The sequence below is a fragment of the Rhinopithecus roxellana genome, chromosome 8 (genome assembly GCF_007565055.1).
Source record: "Rhinopithecus roxellana isolate Shanxi Qingling chromosome 8, ASM756505v1, whole genome shotgun sequence".
Classification (NCBI taxonomy): domain Eukaryota; kingdom Metazoa; phylum Chordata; class Mammalia; order Primates; family Cercopithecidae; genus Rhinopithecus; species Rhinopithecus roxellana.
Genome location: NC_044556.1, coordinates 41,526,501 through 41,546,435, shown reverse-complemented (window position 1 = coordinate 41,546,435; position 19,935 = coordinate 41,526,501). Strand labels below are relative to the sequence as shown.

Sequence of the window (19,935 nt, the reverse complement as noted above, 5' to 3'; positions counted from 1 at the left end):
CAGGCATGACCGTAGTGGTACACTATATCCTCAGACTCCTGGGCTCAAGTAATGATCTGGCATGAGCCTCCTGAGTGCCCCTTTGCCCAGCTACTGCTCCAAATATTTTATTTTGATTGACTGATTTTTTGAGATGGAGTTTCGCTTATGTTGCCCAGGCTGGAGTGCAATGGTGCAATCTCCACTCACCGCAACCTCCGCCTCCCAGGTTCAAGCGATTTTCCTGCTTCAGCCTCCTGCGTAGCTGGGATTACAGGCATGCGCTGCCACGCCCAGCTAATTTTGTATTTTCAGTAGAAACGGGGTTTCTCCATGTTGTTCAGGCTGGTGTCCAACTCCCAACCTCAGGTGATCTGCCTGCCTCGGCCTCCCAAAGTGTTTAGATTATAGGTGTGAGCCACCATGTCCGGCCAGGGGAAGGGTACTAATACTAGATATGACTCCTAATGATTCCACTATCCATTCCACCCTACTGATCTCCAGCTAGGGCACTACCCCAAGCACAGCAAGGACGTAACACCCTTCCCAGGTCCCAGAACCTCCTTCCTTGAGCATCCCTTCCAGGACATCCATGGCATTCCTGAACCTGTGAAGATCAGACAGGCTCTGGTTTCAGGTAGCAATCCCTCCCTACCCCAGTGCTTTATGCTTTGGGTAAGCCTAAAAAGTCCTTGCCTTGTTCATCTCCTCCAGGAAGCCCATGACACTCCAGAGGCAAAAAGGTATGGAGTAGGTTGGGGAAAGAGACAAGGGAAAGGTCTAAGGCCCAGAAGACAACAGGAAGAAAGCAGGACAGGAAAGAATACCTCGGTGATCTCCTGGGGAAGGCAGTCTGCACAGCCCTGGAGGACCTTGATAATCTTCTGGTGGTATGAGGGGTTCTCTGCAAAGCAAATCTCCAGCTGCTGAAGGAACTTGCGGCTCTTCTCAAAAGCCTGCTGCTCCTCAAACTACCAGAGTGGAAAGTGGGCAAAAGAGGTGTCACAATACAGCTAGAGCAGGACTTGAGGGTTCTAAGGATAAGAACTAGTGGACCAGGACACGAGAGATGATTGGTTTAAAATTCTAGTTTACAATTATGAGATCTAATTTAAAACCCTAACCTCCATCCACCTTGGGCCACTGGTGGGTAGCCACCCAAAGCAATTAAGATGTGAGTAACAGCTTCAAGAGATGTATATATTTCATGTTGTTTGCTGTATTATGGATGTGAAATGAGACACCCAAACTCATGTACTACTTTAGAGCTTACATTACAAAGAATTTTCAGGCCTTGCAAGGTGGCTTATGCCTGTAATCCCACCACTTGGGAGGCCAAGGCAGGAGGATCGTTTAAAGCCAGGAGTTTGGGTGGGTGCGGTGGCTCATGCCTGTAATCAGAGCACTTTGAGAGGCCAAGATGGGTGGATCATGAGGTCAGTAGTTCGAGACCAATCTGGCCAAGATGGTGAAACCCCATCTCTACTATAAAATACAAAAAAATTAGCTGGGCGCGGTGGCAGGCACCTGTAATCCCAGCTACTCAGGAGGCTAGGGCAGGAGAATCACTTGAACCCGGGAGGTGCCGGTTGCAGTGAGCTGAGATTGCACCACTGCACTTTAGCCTGGGTGAGAATGGAAGACTACATCTAAAAAAAAAAAAAAAAAAAAAAAGCCAAGAGTTCAAGACCAGCCTGGGCAACATAGTGAGACTCCATCTCTACAAAAAAACCTAAAAATTAGGCAGATGTCATGGTGTGCTCCTGCAGCCCTAGCTGTTTGGGAGGCTGAGTCAGGAGGATCCCTGGGACCTGTATTGCCCAGGCTAGTCTCAAACTCCTGACTACAAGGGATTCTCCCACCTCAGCCTCCTGAAGTGCTGGGATTACAGGTGTGAGCCACTGTGCATGGCTGAGACATTGTCTCTCTTTTTTTTGGAGTGGGGGAGGGGACAAGGTCTTGAGCTTGTCACCTGGGCTGGAATGTTAGTGGAGCAATCGTGGCTCAGTGAAGCCTCAACCTCCCAGGCTCAAGCAGTCCTCCCACCTCAGCCTCCCAAGTAGCTGGGACCACAGGTGTCCACCCCCACACTCAGCTAATCTTTTTATTTTTTGTAGAGGTGAGGTTTTGCTATGTTGTCCAGGCTGGACTTGAAACCCTGAGCTGAAGCCATCCATCGGCCTTGGCCTCCCAAAATGCTGGGATTACAGGTGTGAGCCAAAATACCTGGCTGGCATAATCTCTTTATTTTTGTTTTGTTATTTTTTATTTTATTTATTTTTTTGAGATGGACTCTCACTCTGTCGCCCAGGCTGGGGTGCAGTGGCACGATCTTCGCTCACTGCAACCTCCGCCTCTCCAGCTCAAGCGATTCTCCTGCCTGAGCCCCGCTAGTAGCTGGGATTACAGGCACACACAACCATGCCTGGCTAGTTTTTGTATTTTTAGTAGAGACAGGGTTTTGCCATGTTGGCCAGGCTGGTCTCGAACTCCTGACCTCAGCTTATCCACCCACCTTGGCCTTCCAAAATGCTGGGATTACAGGCATCAACCACTGTGCCTGGCCTATTTTTTTATTTTTTATTTTGAGATGGAGCTGATCTCAGCTCACTGCAACCTCCACCTCCCGGGTTCAAGCAATTCTCCTGCCTTGGCCTCCCAAGTGGCTGGGATTACAGGCACCCACCACCACGCTGATGTAATTGATTATGTCTTTTTTTTTTTTTTTCTGAGACAGAGTCTCACTCTGTCGCCCAGCCTGGAGTGCAGTGGCACAGTCTTGGCTCACTGCAACCTCCACTGGGTTCAAGTGATTCTTCTGCCTCAGCCTCCTGAGTAACTGGGATTACAGGCATGCTCCAACACACTCAGCTAAGTTTGTAATTTTAGTAGAGATGGGGTTTCACCATGTTGGCCAAACTGGTCTTGAACTCCTGACCTCAAGTGGTCCACCTGCCTCAGCCTCCCAAAGTCCTGGGATTACAGACGTGAGCCACTGTGACTGGTCCTTACAGGTTTAAAACTCTTGATATTATGAAATAGAATTTCAGATTACCGTAAGTCATTTGTTTTGCCCAAAAGGATGACTCAAAAATTTGAAAAAGCAAAATGCTTTGATTAGCCTTTACTATTACATAAAAATCCTGTTCAAGAGAGAAAGCCAAATTTTACCCTTCCATAAGTTTGCTATTAATGTTAACCCCAATTTTAATGAAATCCTATACACAATTCTATTTACTTTTTTTTTTTTTCTTTTACATTGGCAAGATTTATTAAAGTGAAAGCAAAAGTGAAAGTAAAGCTTCCACATGGTGGAAGGGGACCTGGAAGCGTTGCCATTTTTGGCTTGGGTGTCTTATGCTTATATCACCTTATGACCCCTCCCCTTTTTCTCTTTATGTTATATAGAATTAGCTTATTTTCTGTGCGCTTGTAGGTTGGCAGGCGTGATTGGTTAAAAACATCAGGCTGCAGCTAGAGCTTAAACTCCCTGTATGATTGGTTGAAGGTTCAATCCCTTAGCTTGCAGCTATGACTTATTTTGGCTTAGGAGAAAGTTCCCTTAGGGAAGTCCCTATTGACACAGGAAGTGCAGCCAACTTAGCCACTTAGTCCCTCAGTCTCGCCTCTCAAAAGGAAAGCCCAAGTGCTATTGGGAAGTTGGGCGACAATCATTCTAGCTACTTCCTGCTGACCTGGGGCATAGAAGGGGCTCTGCAGTTGAGGCTTCCTCGGGAGGGGAGTCTTTGGTGTCATGGTGCGAGAACAGGTTGGTGGGTCAGTCTGGGGGTTCTCGATAGTAGGTGCTAGTGGTGGTCATTTGGGGCTCCATTTATAGAATCATTTGCAGTTTCATGGATTCTATTCTGGAAGAGACAAATTTTACAAGGAGGTTAAAAATGCAGGGTGCAAAGATAAGCAACATCACAATAGCCACCAAGGGTCCCAAGAAGGGGAGAAGCCAGGGCATCCATTGATTGACAATATTCCAAGGTCCTGTGTCTTGGAGCTCTTGTGGCCAGCACTGTATCTGGTCTCAAAGCTCCTTAACCTTTTTGGTGACAATTCTGGATTGATTAATGAAATAGCAACACTCTTTTTCTAGAATAAGACAGGTCCCACCTCTTTCAGCTGTTAATAAATTTAAGGCTTTCCAATTTTGGAGGGCTACTGCTGCCAAAGAGTTAAGCTAGCTTTGTAAGGTGACCAGCAAATCTGTGACTTGTTCCATGTCATCATTTAACTCTTGTGATAATTTGTAATATATTGGGGTGATCAGACCCAACACCAGGCCATGGGGGCTATGAAGTCTGGCGGAGTCAAAGGAATGAGACAAGACAAGAGTGCAAAAAGTGGGACTAGGGGGCCGATGCTAACATGGAGGCTGTGAAGGCCCCGAGCTCTTGAAGCCCACACTATTTTTTTTTTTTTTTTTTTTTTTTTTTTGAGACGGAGTCTTGCTCTGCCGCCCAGGCTGGAGTGCAGTGGCCGGCTCTCAGCTCACCGCAAGCTCCGCCTCCCGGGTTCACGCCATTCTCCTGTCTCAGCCTCCCGAGTAGCTGGGACTACAGGCGCCCACCTCGGCACCCGGCTAGTTTTTTGTATTTTTTAGTAGAGACGGGGTTTCACCGTATTAGCCAGGATGGTCTCGATCTCCTGACCTCATGATCCGCCCGTCTCGGCCTCCCAAAGTGCTGGGATTACAGGCTTGAGCCACCGCGCCCGGCCGAAGCCCACACTATTTATTGGTGATCAAACAAAGAAGCAGGTGGTGAGGATGTGGGGGTTGAAAGAAAGCGGTGTATCAAGCACATGATCTACAGCTGTGATGGTTTCGCATTTTCTTTGAAGCATATGGAACATGTTCTGCTACTTGAGATAATGGGGAACATGTTCTTCTAGTTTAAGATACAATCAATCTATGAGCCTGGGAGGGCTAGAAGCAAGGAGCCAGCACGTCTAGACACATTCCAGAGGCCATGAGGGGTTTTATGCCATGAGCCCTGGATTCCATCCAAGTCACGAGGGGTTTTATGCCCTGGGCTTAGAGTGTGGTGCAGCAGGGCAGCTTTCCACTCTTTGGCACAGAGCTTGGTGTTCCAAAGGCCATGGGGGGTTTTAGACCCTGGACCCGGGACATGTTCCAAGACTCTTTTACGTTATGTCAGGCATGCAAGTCCTGCCTCAGTTTTTTTCCCAACACTCCGCTTTTCCCCAACAGTAATAGAATTGGGTGTAGGTGGTAAAGCCTCCAATGACAGTTCCTAGTCCTCCTAGTATCTCAGCCCCAAAAATGAATGGCAGGACAGTCGAGGTATGCTGAGATGACAGATCTTTAAAGGCAAATTTTTGATAGATCTTTAAAGGCAAATAAAAATTGCAAGTTAGGATGCAGAGGGATGCAGAAGAAAGCGTTCATAAGATCTAGAACTTTAAACCATTCTGCTTCCTCTATTATCTGGGAGAGTGGAGTATAAGGATTAGGTACAACTGGATTATTGGAAACAAGCCTCCCAAAATCTGGCCGTAAACTGGCCATAAACAAAATCTCTGCAGCACTGTGACATGTTCATGATGGCCATAAAGCCCACACTGGAAGGTTGTGGGTTTATCAGAAGGAGGGTAAGGAACACCTGGCCCGCCCAGGGCAGAAAACCACTTAAAGGCCTTCTTAAGCCACAAACAATAGCATGAGCAATCTGTGCGTTAAGGACATGCTCCTGCTGCAATTAAGTAGCCCAACCTATTCCTTTAATTTGGCCCATCCTTTCGCTTCCCATAAGGGATACTTTTAGTTAATTTAATATCTATAGAAACAATGCTAATGAGTGGCTTGCTGTTAATAAATACATGGGTAAATCTCTGTTTGGGGCTCTCAGCTCTGAAGGCTGTCAGACCCCTGATTTCCCACTTCACACCTCTATATTTCTGTGTATGTGTCTTTAATTCCTCTAGCACTGCTGGGTTAGGGTCTCCCCGACCGAGCTGGTCTTGGCACTGGATACAGAGGAACAACTGCCTCAGTGATAATTCTGAGGTCTTGCACTAACCTCCGTTGTCCATTGGGTTTTTGTATCCCTAGAATGGGAGTGTTGCCTGGACTGTTGCATGGTTTTACTAATCTCTGTGCTTTTAGGTCTTTGACAATCTTTTGTAACCCTTATTGGGCTTCTGGTCAGAGGGGTATGGATTTGATAAGGAAAGGAAGTAGGATCCTTTAATTTAACTTGAACTGGACAAGCATTTTTTGCTTGTCTGTATTGCTCTTCCTCTGCCCAGACTTCAGGATTAACTCCCTCCTTAAGTAGGTCAGCAAACAGGTATTCCTTCTCCTATATTCAAGTATATGATGGCCCCTGCTTTAGTTAATATGTTCCTCCCTAGTAAAGGAGTAGGGCTCTCAGGCATGATAAGAAAAGCATATGAGAAAAATAAGGTTCCCCAGTCACAACTTAGGGGGCGGGAGAAATACCTAGTGACTGGCTGTCCTAGGACCCCTTTGATGGTGAAAGACCTGGAGGAGAGTTGTCGGGGACAGAAGAGTAAAACTGAGAAGGCCACACCAGTGTCCAGGAGGAAGTCAGTTTCCTGGTCCTCAATGGTAAAGCTTACCTGGGGATCTTTGATGGTGATGGCATGGGCTGGTGCCTGCCCTGGGCACCCTCAATCCTGTTTTTGGACCATCTGGTAGTGGCCTCTGGCCCAGAGGACGTTCACCCTCAGGGGCAGTGTGCCTTCCAGTGATCTCCCTGGCACAAGGGACGTGGACAAAGGGACAGCTTATTGTTGTTTGGGCAGTCCTTTTTGAAGTGACCCTGTAAGCCACACTAATAACAAACCCTGTTAGGCAGGTTGCCTGCCCAGCCTTTCTTTCTTTCAGAGCCACTAAAGTTCGTCTGCCTGAGGGCCATGACTAGGACAGCAGCCTTTTTCTTGTCTTGTCAGTCTCATTCAGCCTGCTCCTCCTGATCCCTATTATAAAACAACAAAGTTGCCAAAGTCAATAGAGTTTCTGAATTTTGCTCGGGGCCCAGGACAGACTTTCAAAGTTTTTTTCTAATGTCTGCAGCTGACTGAGTGATAAATTTATCCTTTAAAATTATTTGGCCTTCAATAGAGTCAGTTGACAAAGAGGTATGCTTTCTTAATGCCTCCCTTAGCCTCTCTAAAAATGCTGTAGGGTTTTCTTCCTTTCCCTGAGTTATGGTGGACATCACTGAGTAATTCATTGGCTTTTTTCTGGTCTTTCTTAATCCCTCTAGTATACAAGTCAATAAATGCCTGTGACTCCAGTCTCCATGCTCCAAATCGAGGTCCCAGTGGGGATCCACACTGGGAACTACCTGTTGGTCTGTGGTGAATTGTTCCCTTTCTGCTGATGTCATTTTATCATTTACCTGTCTTAGGTACCAGAGATCCCCAAACTCCCAGACTGCAGCTAAGGCAGACTCTTTTTTGTTGGTAGTTAATGTTTGACCTAACAACAACATAATATCTCTCCATGCTAAATCAAAAGATTGTCCTAATCCCTATAAGACGTCTATGTATCCATCAGGATTATCTGAGAATTTTCCTAGGTCCAGTTTGATCTGTTTTAAGCCTGAGAGGGAGAAGGGGACATGTACTCATGCTGAGCCAAAGTCTCCTCCTCCCACGGCTTGGAGGGGCACAATCAAGGGCCATTGGTGCCTTTTGGTTCCTTGGCCATCTTTTTGTCTGGCTCCTTTTGGGTCAATAGGGCCAAAGGAGAGTCCTTACTAGTGGGACAGGGAGCCATGGGGAGACCTGGGTATGGGAATAGGCTTTGAGGACCCCCCAGTAGGATGTAAATTACATTTTTTACATAATTGTGGGTTATCCCTTAGTGAGAAAAAAACCTGTACATGTGGCACTTCACTCCATTTGCCCTCTTTTTTTTTTTTTTTTTTTTTTTTTTTTTTTTTTTTTTTTTGAGACGGAGTCTTGCTCTGTCACCCAGGCTAGAGTACAGTGGCCAGATCTCAGCTCACTGCAAGCTCCGCCTCCCGGGTTCACGCCATTCTCCTGCCTCAGCCTCCCGAGTAGCTGGGACCACAGGTGCCCGCCACTTCGCCTGGCTAATTTTTTGTATTTTTAGTAGAGACGGGGTTTCACTGTGTTAGCCAGGATGGTCTCGATCTCCTGACCTCGTGATCCGCCCGTCTCGGCCTCCCAAAGTGCTGGGATTACAGGCTTGAGCCACTGTGCCCGGCCTCCATTTGCCCTCTTGTTTACAAAAGAGATCTAGCTGTAGGATGGTATTATATACAGATCCTGACCTCGTGATCCGCCTACCTTGGCCTCCCAAAGTGCTGGGATTACAGGCATGAGCCACCACGCCCGGCCAAGGGTTGCCCAATTCTATTCAATCTTAATCAGTTTGACCATGAGGTGAGATTTTCATGAACCTTTCATAACCTTTTACAAATCTTGCTAAAGAGGAGAGCAACATCTTAAGAAAACCTTGTTGTGCTTTTTTTAAATCTTTTTCTTCTTCTCTTTTTTTTTGAGATGGAGTTTCACTCTTGCTGCCTTTGATCTTCCAGATAGTGCCTAGGGTACAGGTTATGAGGGACAGGTCCCGTATAAGTATATTGATACCCATTTGCATAAGAATAAGCCTGGGGGCACCGTGGGCAAAGGTCTTTGGATTACCTCCCCACTCGACTTAGGCTCTTAGCCAAAAGATTCTTAGACTCAGGGGTAGGAAAGATCCTAAAGGACAGGGCCTCAAGAAAGTCTTCTCTGAAAACATTAGGATCCAGGAGGCATGGATCAGAAAAGGCAGGGAATGCACGCATGGGTGGCTGTGCAGTAGAGGCTTCTCGCCGTGCCATGATGTCATCTGGGTCAGTGCCAGGAGTTTGGGACAACAGTTTTCTGCCTCTAGCCAGCCCTCGGCTTTTCCCAGGAAAGGTAGAGAAAGGTGAACCTGGTTCCAGGCAAACCAGCGCTCCCAGCCCAGAGGGCCAGGGGTCGTTAGAGAGCCCTTTCCCAGAAAGCCTCACACCCATGTCTTAAGTCTGGTGGCTGCACTTGTCACTTTTTTTTTGTTTGAGACAGACTCTCGCTCTGTTGCCCAGGCTGGAGTACCTGGTGCAATCTTGACTCACTGCAAGCTCCGCCTCCCAGGTTCCCGCCAATCTCCTGCCTCAGCCTCCCGAGTACCTACAGGTGCCCGCCACCACGCCCAGCTAATTTTTTTGTATTTTTAGGAGACGGAGTTTCACTGTGTTAGGCAGGATGGTCTCGATCTCCTGACCTCATGATCCACCCGCCTCGGCCTCCCAAAGCGCTGGGATTACAGGCGTGAGCGACTGTGCATGGCCGCTTGTCACATTTAAATGGCTGACAGGTGCCTGGTGTTTTCCTCCGGTTTCTAGCAAGAAGATAGAACAGAATAGCAAGCAAAAGGGGTCCAATGTTACTGCTTTGGAGAAAACCTGGATGGGTCCCTGGGAATGAGACGCAAAGTCTTCTCCTAATCAAAGGTCTTTTCTCAATTGAAGGGTTCGTGGTTTCACGGGTTTCAAGGAATGAAGCCATGGACTGCAGCGGTGAGTGTTACAGCTCCATCAGAGAAACACGCGGACCCAAAGAGTGTGTGATGGCAAGATTTATTAAAGTGAAAGTGAAAGCGAAAGTATAGCTTCCACACAGTGGAAGGGGACCCAGAAGGGTTGCCCAATTCTTTTCTTTTTTTTTTTTGAGATGGAGTCTCACTCTGTTGTCTAGGCTGGATGGAGTGCAGTGGCGCGATCTAGGTTCACTGCAAGCTCTGCCTCCTGGGTTCATGCCATTTTCCAGCCTCAGCCTCCCAAGTAACTGGGACTACAGGTGCCTGCCACCACACCCTGCTAATTTTTTGTATTTTTAGTAGAGACGGGGTTTCACTGTGTTAACCAGGATGGTCTCAATCTCCTGACCTCGTGATCTGCCCGCCTTGGCCTCCCAATGTGTTGGGATTACAGGTGTGAGCCACTGCGCCTGGCCAAGGGTTGCCCAATTCTATTCAGTCTTAATCAGTTTGACCATGGGGTAAGATTTTCATGAACCTTTCATAACCCTTTACAAATCTTGCTAAAGACGAGAGTAGCATCTTAAAACTTTGTGCTTTTTTTTTTTTTCTTTTTTGAGACAGAGTTTCACTCTTGTTGCCCAGGCTGGAGTGCAATGGCATGATCTAGGCTCACCACATCCTCCGCCTACAGGGTTAAAGCGATTCTCCTGCCTCAGCCTCCTGAATAGCTGGGATTACAGGCATGTGCAACCGCACCCGCCTAATTTTTTGTATTTTTAGTAGAGATGGGGTTTCTCTATGCTTGTCAGGTTGGTCTTGAACTCCCAACCTCAGGTGATCCACCCGCCTTTGCCCCCCAAAGTGCTGGGATTACAGGTGTGAGCCACCATGCGTGGCCATGTGCTTTTATTTCAATGCTCCATTTTCAGAAAATCCCTTTTGAATTTAGTCAATATGTTCGCAGTTTCCTTTTGGAAGATTTTTACCATCTTTCCACATTTGCTTAAACTTTTTGCTTTATTTTATCTAATTTAAGACAATCCTTTATCCCTAGGCAAAATGTACATCAGGACTTCTTATAATCTTTGACTAAAAAGACATTTTACTGTTTTTGCACAACTTGCATGTAAATCTATTTTCAGTAGTCTAAATTACATGTTATAATGGTAACTCTTGGCAATTTTAAACTTGAACGTAAAACCTGGTAAAGTTGTTTTAATTATGTGTTAGGTGCAGATAAAGTCTGACTCCTTCCAGCATAGTTAGGGGAATGGTTACTTCCATACGTCCCCAGGTCTTACCAATTGTAAAGCAGGCAAGTTTAAAGGCCAAAGAAGCAGTTTACAACCTTTAAACATTCAGCAAGCCTAGTATCTGACCTGCATTAAAGGGGTTGCCTGCCCCTCCACATCTGTGGGCGTTTCTCGTGTAATGCCCAGACCCGCGATGACCCGAAAGCAACCACCAGAGTCCAGAGACAAAGCCAAGCGGCAGGGATCGCTTTATTTCGAGTTCGAACTCGGTTCCCTCCAGCTAGGTATCAGATCCTAGGGAGAGACCCCGAGCTCGGTGTTCAGCCGTCTTTTATAGTCAGACACAAACAAGTTACAGCAAGTTACAGAGTCACTGGGGATTTTTACAGTTGTAGGTTTACAATTGGCTGACATTTAAAGTTAAACATTAGTCAGTTCATTCGTTCCCGCCCTTTGACCAAACCACAAACGGCTGCTTGCCCTGCTAGGGACTTTCCAGATAACCTTGTTGTTTTAGCATTAAGGGGATTTTCCTGACTTTTCTGACCTCTGATATTCAGTATTTTTCCACTCCTCACTCGTTAGGTGGAACGAGAGACTTGAGAAAAGAAATGACACACAGAGACAAAGTATAGAGAAAGAAAAAGTGGGCCCAGGGGACCGGAGCTCAGCATACAGAGGACCCACGCCGGCACGGGTCTCTGAGTTCTCTCAGTATTTATTGATCATTATCTTTACCATCTTAGAAAAAGGGAAGTGGCAGGATAATAGGATCATCGTAGGGAGAAGGTCAGCAGTAAGACATATGAATAAAGATCTCTGTGACATGAATAAGTTAAGGAAAAGTGCTGTGCCTTGATATACATATGCAAACATCTCCATAAACCTTTTTAGTGCATAAAGAGCAGCATTGCACTAGCAAGTCCCACCTTTCACCGTAAGGCGGTTTTCTCCCATCTTAGTAAATAGAACATACAATCGGGGTTTACACGGAGATGTTCCATTGCCCAGGGACAGGCAGGAGACAGATGCTTTCTCTATCTCAACTGCCAAGAGGCCTTCTTTACTCTTAAATTAATCCTCCTCAGCAGAGACCCTTCACAGGTGTCGGGCTGGGGGACGATCAAGTCTTTCCCATCCCACGAGGCCATATTTCAGAATATCACATGGGGAGAAACCTTGGACAATACCTAGCTTTCCTAGGCAGAGGTCCCTGCGACCTTTGGCAGTGTATATGTCCCTGGGTACTTGAGATTAAGAGAATGGTGATGACTTTTCACAAGCATACTGCCTTCAGGCACTTGTTTAACAAAGCACATCCTGCACAGCCCAAAATCCGTTAAACCTTGATTCACCACAGCCCATGTCTCTTGCAAGGACAAGGTTGGGGGTAGGGTCACAGATTAACAGTATCTCAAATACAGAACAAAATGGAGTCTCTTATGTCTACTTCTTTCTATATAGACACAGTAACAGGCTGATCTCTCTTTCTTTTCCCCACACTGCATAATTTAGACCACACATTTAGATCTTGAAGATATCTACACTTTACCAATAATTTTTAAGGCTGTTTTTATTTTTCAAAAATTAAAGTCGGCCGGGCTCAGTGGCTCAAGCCTGTAATCCCAGCACTTTGGGAGGCAGAGACAGGCAGATCACGAGGTCAGGAGATAAAGACCATCCTGGCTAACCTGGTGAAACCCCGTCTCTACTAAAAAATACAAAAAACTAGCTGGGCGAGGTGGTGGGTGCCTGTATTCCCAGCTACTCAGGAGGCTGAGTCAGGAGAATGGCATAAAACTGGGAGGCAGAGCTTGCAGTGAGCTGAGATCCGGCCACTGCACTCCAGCCTGGGCGACAGAGCGAGACTCCGTCTCAAAAAAAAAAAAAAAAATTAAAGTCACATGAACTGAAAGGTACCACAGCCTTCATTATCCCTATAAAAATATTTAATCGGCTGGGCGCGGTGGCTCAAGCCTGTAATCCCAGCACTTTGGGAGGCTGAGATGGGCGGATCACGAGGTCAGGAGATCGAGACAATCCTGGCTAACATGGTGAAACCCCGTCTCTACTAAAAAAAAAAAATACAAAAAACTAGCCGGGCGAGGTGGCGGGCGTCTGTAGTCCCAGCTACTTGGGAGGCTGAGGCAGGAGAATGGCGTAAAACCCAGGAGGCGGAGCTTGCAGTGAGCTGAGATCCGGCCACTGCACTCCAGCCTGGGCGACAGAGCCAGACTCCGTCTCAAAAAACAAAACAAAACAAAAAAAAAATTTAATCCAAGCACTTATCCGTCTTTAAATCAATTAATTAGAGGGGTTTTTAATAGACATCACACACATAACTCATATAGAACTATATAGACAGAAAAAGATCCAGCAGCTTGGGATGGAGCTTTTTAGGAACAGGGCTAGAAAAGCATGTTGTTTTGGAGCCTAATAAACATGCATAGTTGGGAGATAAAAACAGATTTTAAGAGGGATTCCACGGGTTCCATGTGGAAAACAGATTTTTTTTCTAAAATGGGATTTCTGGCATCTTGTCTGTTTTCCCAAAGAGTCCCAGGCCACCAGAAGTCATCCTAGGGCCTTTCATGCATGCACCAAGAATGGCAAGACAGAGTGGGAAAAAGTAATTCAGTTGACAGAGGAAAAAAAGCCTTTTCCAGAAAAACAAGATTTATGAAGAGAAAAACATAAAGGACTTTTGAACATACCTATAGGTTGGATACCCAGTGTCAATTAAGCTGAGTGCTCTTCATGAAAATCCTTTTTCATTAATCAAAACTTTACAGAGAATATAAACAGTGATCCTTATCATTTCTTTCTTTTTTTTTTTGAAACGGAGTCTCGCTCTGTTGCCCAGGCTGGAGTGCAGTGGCACCATTTCAGCTCACTGCAAGCTCCGCCACCCGGGTTCACACCATTCTCCTGCCTCAGTGTCCCGAGTAGCTGGAACTACAGGTGCTCGCCACCATGCCTGGCTAAGTTTTTGTATTTTTAGTAGAGAGGGTGTTTCACCATGTTAGCCAGGATGGTCTCAATCTCCTGACATCGTGATCTGCCCACTTTGGCCTCCCAAAGTGCTGGGATTACAGGCGTGAGCCACGGCGCCCGGCCAATCCTTATCATTTCTTTTACTGGTTTGTACCACTATCTGTTCACAATCATGTTCATGTTCTCCAATTTCCTGTGGGAGAAAGTGGTTGGGTTCAGGCAAGGGTAGGTTTTCAACTGGACTGCAGATTCCTCTAGCAGCAAAGCTTGATTTTTGATGAGGCAATTTTCCTGTTAGTCAGAGACTTCCCTTAGAGGACAACAGTCTGCTATACTATGTGGGGTGCAAACAGTTAAATTATTCCCCATGTTTAACCCAGTAGCTTCTGGCACCAGCAAAGCCACTGCTGCAACTGCTTGCCACCAGGCTAAGTTCCTTGCTTAGGTAAACCACTGGCTATTGAGCTGGACCTTGAGCCTTAGTTAAAACTCCCAGGGCCATTCCCTTCCTTTGTGATACATAGAAATTAAATGCCCTCCCTATGGGAAGACTGAGGGATGGTGCATTAAATAAAACTTGCTTTAACTGGTTAAAGGCTTTTGAGTTTTACGTTCCCAAGTTAGGGAGTGAGTTTTAGCTGCCTGAGTTACTTTTGTGAGGTGGTATAAAGGGAAAGCTATTTCACCATACCCAGGTACCCACAGTCTGCAAAATCCAGTAATGCCTAAGAATACCCTTAACTGTTAAAGGAAATGGGCTTAATCCTTTCCTTACCTGGTGCTCTGTTCCCTTCTGATAAGACCAGACCCAGATGCTTTACTGAAGTTTGACAAAGCTGAGCTTTAGATTTTGAGACCCTATATTCCCTTTCAGCTATGAAATTGAGGAGAGCCTTAGTACCTTCCTGAGACTTCCTTGGTTGCTGCACAGAGGAGAGTGTCTTTACGTACTACAAAGTTTCAACTTGAGGGTGACAAAAACTAGAAAGATCTTTGGACAGGGCCTGTTTCAGCAACTTGCATCTGCTATCAGGGGCTGCCTGAGTAATGAACCTGTTCTTTATTGAATTGAGAGACAGGGAGGTGTGTTTCACTAAAGCTTTTTACATCCTTTCCAAAAAGACTGAGAGATTTTCATTTGGTTTCTGATTCAACAAGGACAGTTTTGAGTAATTAAGAGTTTTGGTTCTGATTCCTTGCAGGCCTTAAAAGGCTTGCACATCAGAAAGTGTTTTCTTTTCCACTCATCTATGGGCTCACCAGGACTCCAATTAGAGTTTTTTTTTGTTTTGTTTTGTTTTTCAGAGTTTTGCTCTTGTTACCCAGGCTGGAGTGCAATGGGCCGATTTCATCTCACTGCAGCCACTGCCTCCCGGGTTCAAGCAACTCTCCTGCCTCAGCCTCCCGAGTAGCTGGGATTACAGGCATGCGCCACCATGCCCAGCTAATTTTGTATTTTTAGTAGAGACGGGGTCTCTCCAAGTTGGTCAGGCTGGTCTCAAACTCCCAACTTCAGGCGATCCACCTGCCTCAGCCTCCCAAAGTGCTAAAATTACAGGCATGAGCCACCATGCCCGGCCCCAGTTAGGGTTTTAAAGGGGCATAGTTTCTCTTCCTATTGGGAAAGGGGATTTTGTCTCTTTTTTACCCCATTTCCCCTTTTGATTGGGTTTTTCTTTTGACTGGTTATAGGAGACATGCTGTTCATCTCTGAATATTCCTGCTGCCTGTAGGGATTCCTGTTTCTCTGCAACAGTTAGGGTTTGGCATAAAAGTAGCATAGCATCTCTCCACGTAAGATCAAACACTTGGGTTAGATTTTAGAAAGCCTGTATATATCTATGAAGGTCATCAGAGAACTTGCCTGGGTATCCCATTATTTGTCTAAGGTCCTGCAATGAGAAGGGAACTTGAAACTTAGTAGCACCATGTCCATTCAGCATTTCCTGCAAAGGCAACAGCGAAGTTGGTGGTTTTTTGGGTAGCATAGCTGGAGGGGCTGATGATATGGCTATTGGGGGCCCCAGATAAGGGAGGCAGTTAGGGCACTGAGACGTTGCATTAGAGGGTTCCTCGAGGGTTTGCCTCTCTGACTTTGGGGAATTATATTCTGTAGGCTTGCCTGATATGGCTTCTAAGAGGGAAGGGTTAATTTTACAACACTTACAAAGATGTGGGTTGTCTCACAGGGCAAAATAAGATCTAGTTGTTGGATGGTATTGAAATTAATGCTTCCCTGAGGAGGCCAGACCTCCTGTGTGTAAGATGGCCATGCCCTTGTACAATAGAATATAAGCTGTTTTTCCTTCAGAGTCTCACAATCAAAGGAGTTCCAGTGTTTCAGCATGCACTTGAGGAGAGTGCAGATTGCAGATGGTTTGTTATTGGGGGAACCCGCCCCCAATATTTCAATGTAGGTTCTTTCTATTTTCCATAAATGTTGGCCAGCTGAGAAATAAAGAGAAAGAGTACAAAGAGAGAAATTTTAGCTGGGCCTCCGGGGGTGACATCATATATCAGTAGGACAGTGATGCCCGCCTGAGCTGCAAAACCAGCAGGTTTTTATTAAGGACTTCAAAAGGGGAGGGGGTGTATGAAGAGGGAGTAGGTCACAAAGATCACATGCTTCAAAGGGCAAAAAGGAGAACAAAGATCACATGCTTCTGAGGTCAATAAAGATCACAAGGCAAAGGGCAAAGCAAAGATCACAAGGCGAAGGGCAAAATCAAAAACTCCTGATAAGGGTCTATGTTCAGCTATGCACGTATTGTCTTGATAAACATCTTAAACAACAGATAATAGGGTTTGACAGCAGAGAACCAGTCTGACCTCAAATTTACCAGGGCGGAGTTTTTCCCTACCCTAATAAGCCTGAGGGTACTGCAGGAGACCAGGGCATATTTCAGTCCTTATCTCAACTGCATAAGACAGACACTCCCAGAGCGGCCGTTTATAGACCTCCCGCAGGAATGCATTCCTTCCCCAGAGTATTAATTATTAATATTCCTTGCTGGGAAAAGAATTTAGTGATATCTTCCCTACTTGCATGTCGGTTTATAGGCTCTCCGCAAGAAGAAAAATATGGCTGTATTCTGCCTGACCCTGCAGGCAGTCAGACCTTATGGTTGTCTTTCCTTGTTCCCTAAAATCACTGTTATTCTGTTCTTTTTCAAGGTGCACTGATTTCATATTGTTCAAACACACGTTTTACAATCAATTTGTACAGTTAATGCAATCATCACAGTGGTCCTGAGGTGACGTACATCCTCAGCTTACGAAGATAATAGGATTGAGATTAAAATAAAGACAGGCATAAGAAATCATGAAAGTATCATTAGGGAAGTGATAAATGTCCATGAAATCTTCACAATTTATGTTCTTCTGCCACGGCTCCAGCCAGTCCCTCCGTTCGGGGTCCTTGACTTCCCGCAACAGTTTGTTACCCATCTAGAAAGAGAAGGGATATAAGGCATCCCTCCCTCCCTTTCCTGCTTTTGGTATGACCAAGGGTGGAGGGAAAGAGAGGCATGGGATCCCCCTTCTCCTCCTTCCTCCGCATCCTTTGGGTCCTGGCTGTTATCATAGATGCTACCCATGAATGGAAGCATGACCTTCACCCATGCATCCAGAGGAGCTGGTCAGCAGAACTATTCACGCTCACCTGCCCAAAGCCCTACCTGTCCACCCTGTTGGTTTCCTAGACCAACTCAGCCCAAAAGTCTCCCAAGGTACCCCAGAGTCTCTGTAATGGAGAATGTGTCCTAATACTACCTCTGGCTTCCCTTGCTATGGCCCCAGAGAAACATCAGAATTCCAGAGAATGGGACAGATTGACTTCCAAACATAAAATCCCTTTTCGTTTGAATCCCATTCCAGTGTTGTTGGATGCAGAACAGGTGCTTCAAAATAACGTAAGGATCGAATGGCTGTCCTTCCTTTTAGGGGACAGTATTGAGGCTAATTCTGTCTTGCCAGGATGGCTTCCTCCTGGGTGCTGGAAGTATAGTTTTCCTGTCTACAAATAGGGCATGGGGCCTGATCACTGATAATGGGACACAAGAGGGAAAATAACTGAGGAACTGTAAGTTTTGGACAAAGAGTTAACAAGTCTCCCCACAAAGAAAAATCCCATTCCACTATGTGGCACTGTAGGATTAGAAATGCTTGGGAAAAACTGACTCCAAATTCTTTCAGACAATAGTTATAAAGAGAGGTTTGGGGTTTGACAGGCTGTCCCCACAGTATGCCTCCCAGCAGAAGAAAATGAACTTGTTTTATGGAAAGGTGGTCTAGTTCTCCCGGACAGTGCTGGCTTCTCACATGGGTAAAGAAACAGCCTAATAAAGTGGGGGATAGTTTCTTGGGGAGAAATAACCCCCTTCCAACTGAGTGCTATCATTGGGAGATAAATAGGTGTTCAGATCCAGGTCTTGGAATACCCCTATTTCAAGGAAACCACAGAGACAATTCATTGAATTACAGTCCTAATTACTAAGGCACCGACTGACTCTATCCAGCAAGATTATATTCCTAGACTGTAAAAACACCCGCAACATTGCATACAAAGAAGGGATAGGATGGCTGGGTGTGGTGGATCACGTCTGTAATCCTAGCACTTTGGGAAGCTGAGGTGGGTGAATCACCTGAGGTCCAGAGTTCTAGACCAGCCTGGCCAACGTGGGGAAACCCTGTCTCTACTAAAAATACAAAAATTGACCAGGCATGGTGGCTCACGCCTATAATCCCAGCACTTTAGGGGACCGAGGTGGGCTGATCACCTAAGGTTGGGAGTTCGAGATCAGTCTGACCAACTTGGAGAAACCCCGTCTATACTAAAAATACAAAATTAGCCAGGCATGGTGGTGCATGCCTGAAATCCCAGCTACTCTGGAGGCTGAGGCAGGAGAATCACTTGAACCCAGGAGGCGGAGGTTGTGGTGAGCTGAGATTATGCCATTGCACCCTGGCCTGGGCAACAAGAGTAAAACTCTGGCTGGGCACGGTGGCTCAAGCCTGTAATCCCAGCACTTTGGGAGGCCGAGACGGGTGGATCACGAGGTCAGGAGATCGAGATCATCCTGGCTAACACTGTGAAACCCCGTCTATACTAAAAAATATAAAAAACTAGCCGGGCGAGGTGGCGGGCGCCTGTAGTCCCAGCTACCTGGGAGGCTGAGGCAGGAGAATGGCATAAACTCGGGAGGCAGAACTTGCGGTGAGCTGAGATCCGGCCACTGCACTCCAGCCTGGGCGACAGAGCGAGACTCCATCTCAAAAAAAAAAAAAAAAAAGAGTAAAACTGTGTCAAAAAAAAAAAAAAAAAAAAATTAGCCAGGCATGGTGGTGCATACCTGTAATCCCAGCTACTCAGGAGGCTGAGGCAGGAGAATCGCTTGAACCTAGGGGGTGGAGGTTGCAGTGAGCCGAAATTGTGCCACTTCACTCCAGCCTGGGTGAAAGAGTGAAACTCCGTCTCAAAACAAAAACAAAGAAGGGATAGGAAACATGATAGCCATGAAAAGAAGGGAGGAAAATAATGCAATAGAAAAAGACTGGAAGACCTTGTGCTGATGCCCTGACAGGCTGTCAGTGACCAGAGTTAGGTCAAGGACCTTCAGGTAACACCAATGTGTAGCCTCAGCCAGGAACCTTCAGCTGCTCTAGGACCTCCTTCCAATTCCACATGATGGCTAGGCCCTCTGTGAAAGGAAACTGAATTGGGAACAGAGCCAAAATTCCCAACACCCAAGGGCAAATGGGGATTGCCAAAGTCCTCTCCAGCAAGCCTGTCTGCTGAGTCTTAAGGCTGGCAGCCATGCTAACTGTTTTAAAATGGCTGACAGGAGGCCAGTGTTTTGTTTGCTTTTGGGAGACAAAACTGAGGACAAGAAGCCTTGGAAAGTAAAGAGTTAAAGGTCTGCTCCTATTCATCCTTCTGATTAATCCCTATATTCCCAGCCAATGCTCCAGAATATGTTGTAGTCTTGCCAATGCACCAAGATGTAGCAGTCTCTTGTTGTCTGAGATAGTACTTGGAGTTATTCGTCTCATGTTCAAGAACATAAAGGTGTATGGTAACAAGGGTGAGGTTGGAGCAAAAGTTTAATAAGTTGAAGAAGAAAGCTCTCTGCAGTGGAGAAGGGGGCTTGAATGTGTTGCCCACTATGAGGC

The 19,935-nt window shown here is 46.1% G+C and overlaps 1 protein-coding gene across 1 annotated transcript in view; it reads right to left on the bottom strand.

The window, feature by feature from the left end:
* The window catches only part of LOC104666115 (GON-4-like protein), a 74,568-nt gene that overhangs the window by 3,992 nt on the left and 50,641 nt on the right, over nucleotides 1-19,935 (bottom strand). The window contains 1 exon segment of the mRNA XM_030934908.1: nucleotides 807-950. Coding sequence (XP_030790768.1) covers nucleotides 807-950 — 144 coding nt within the window.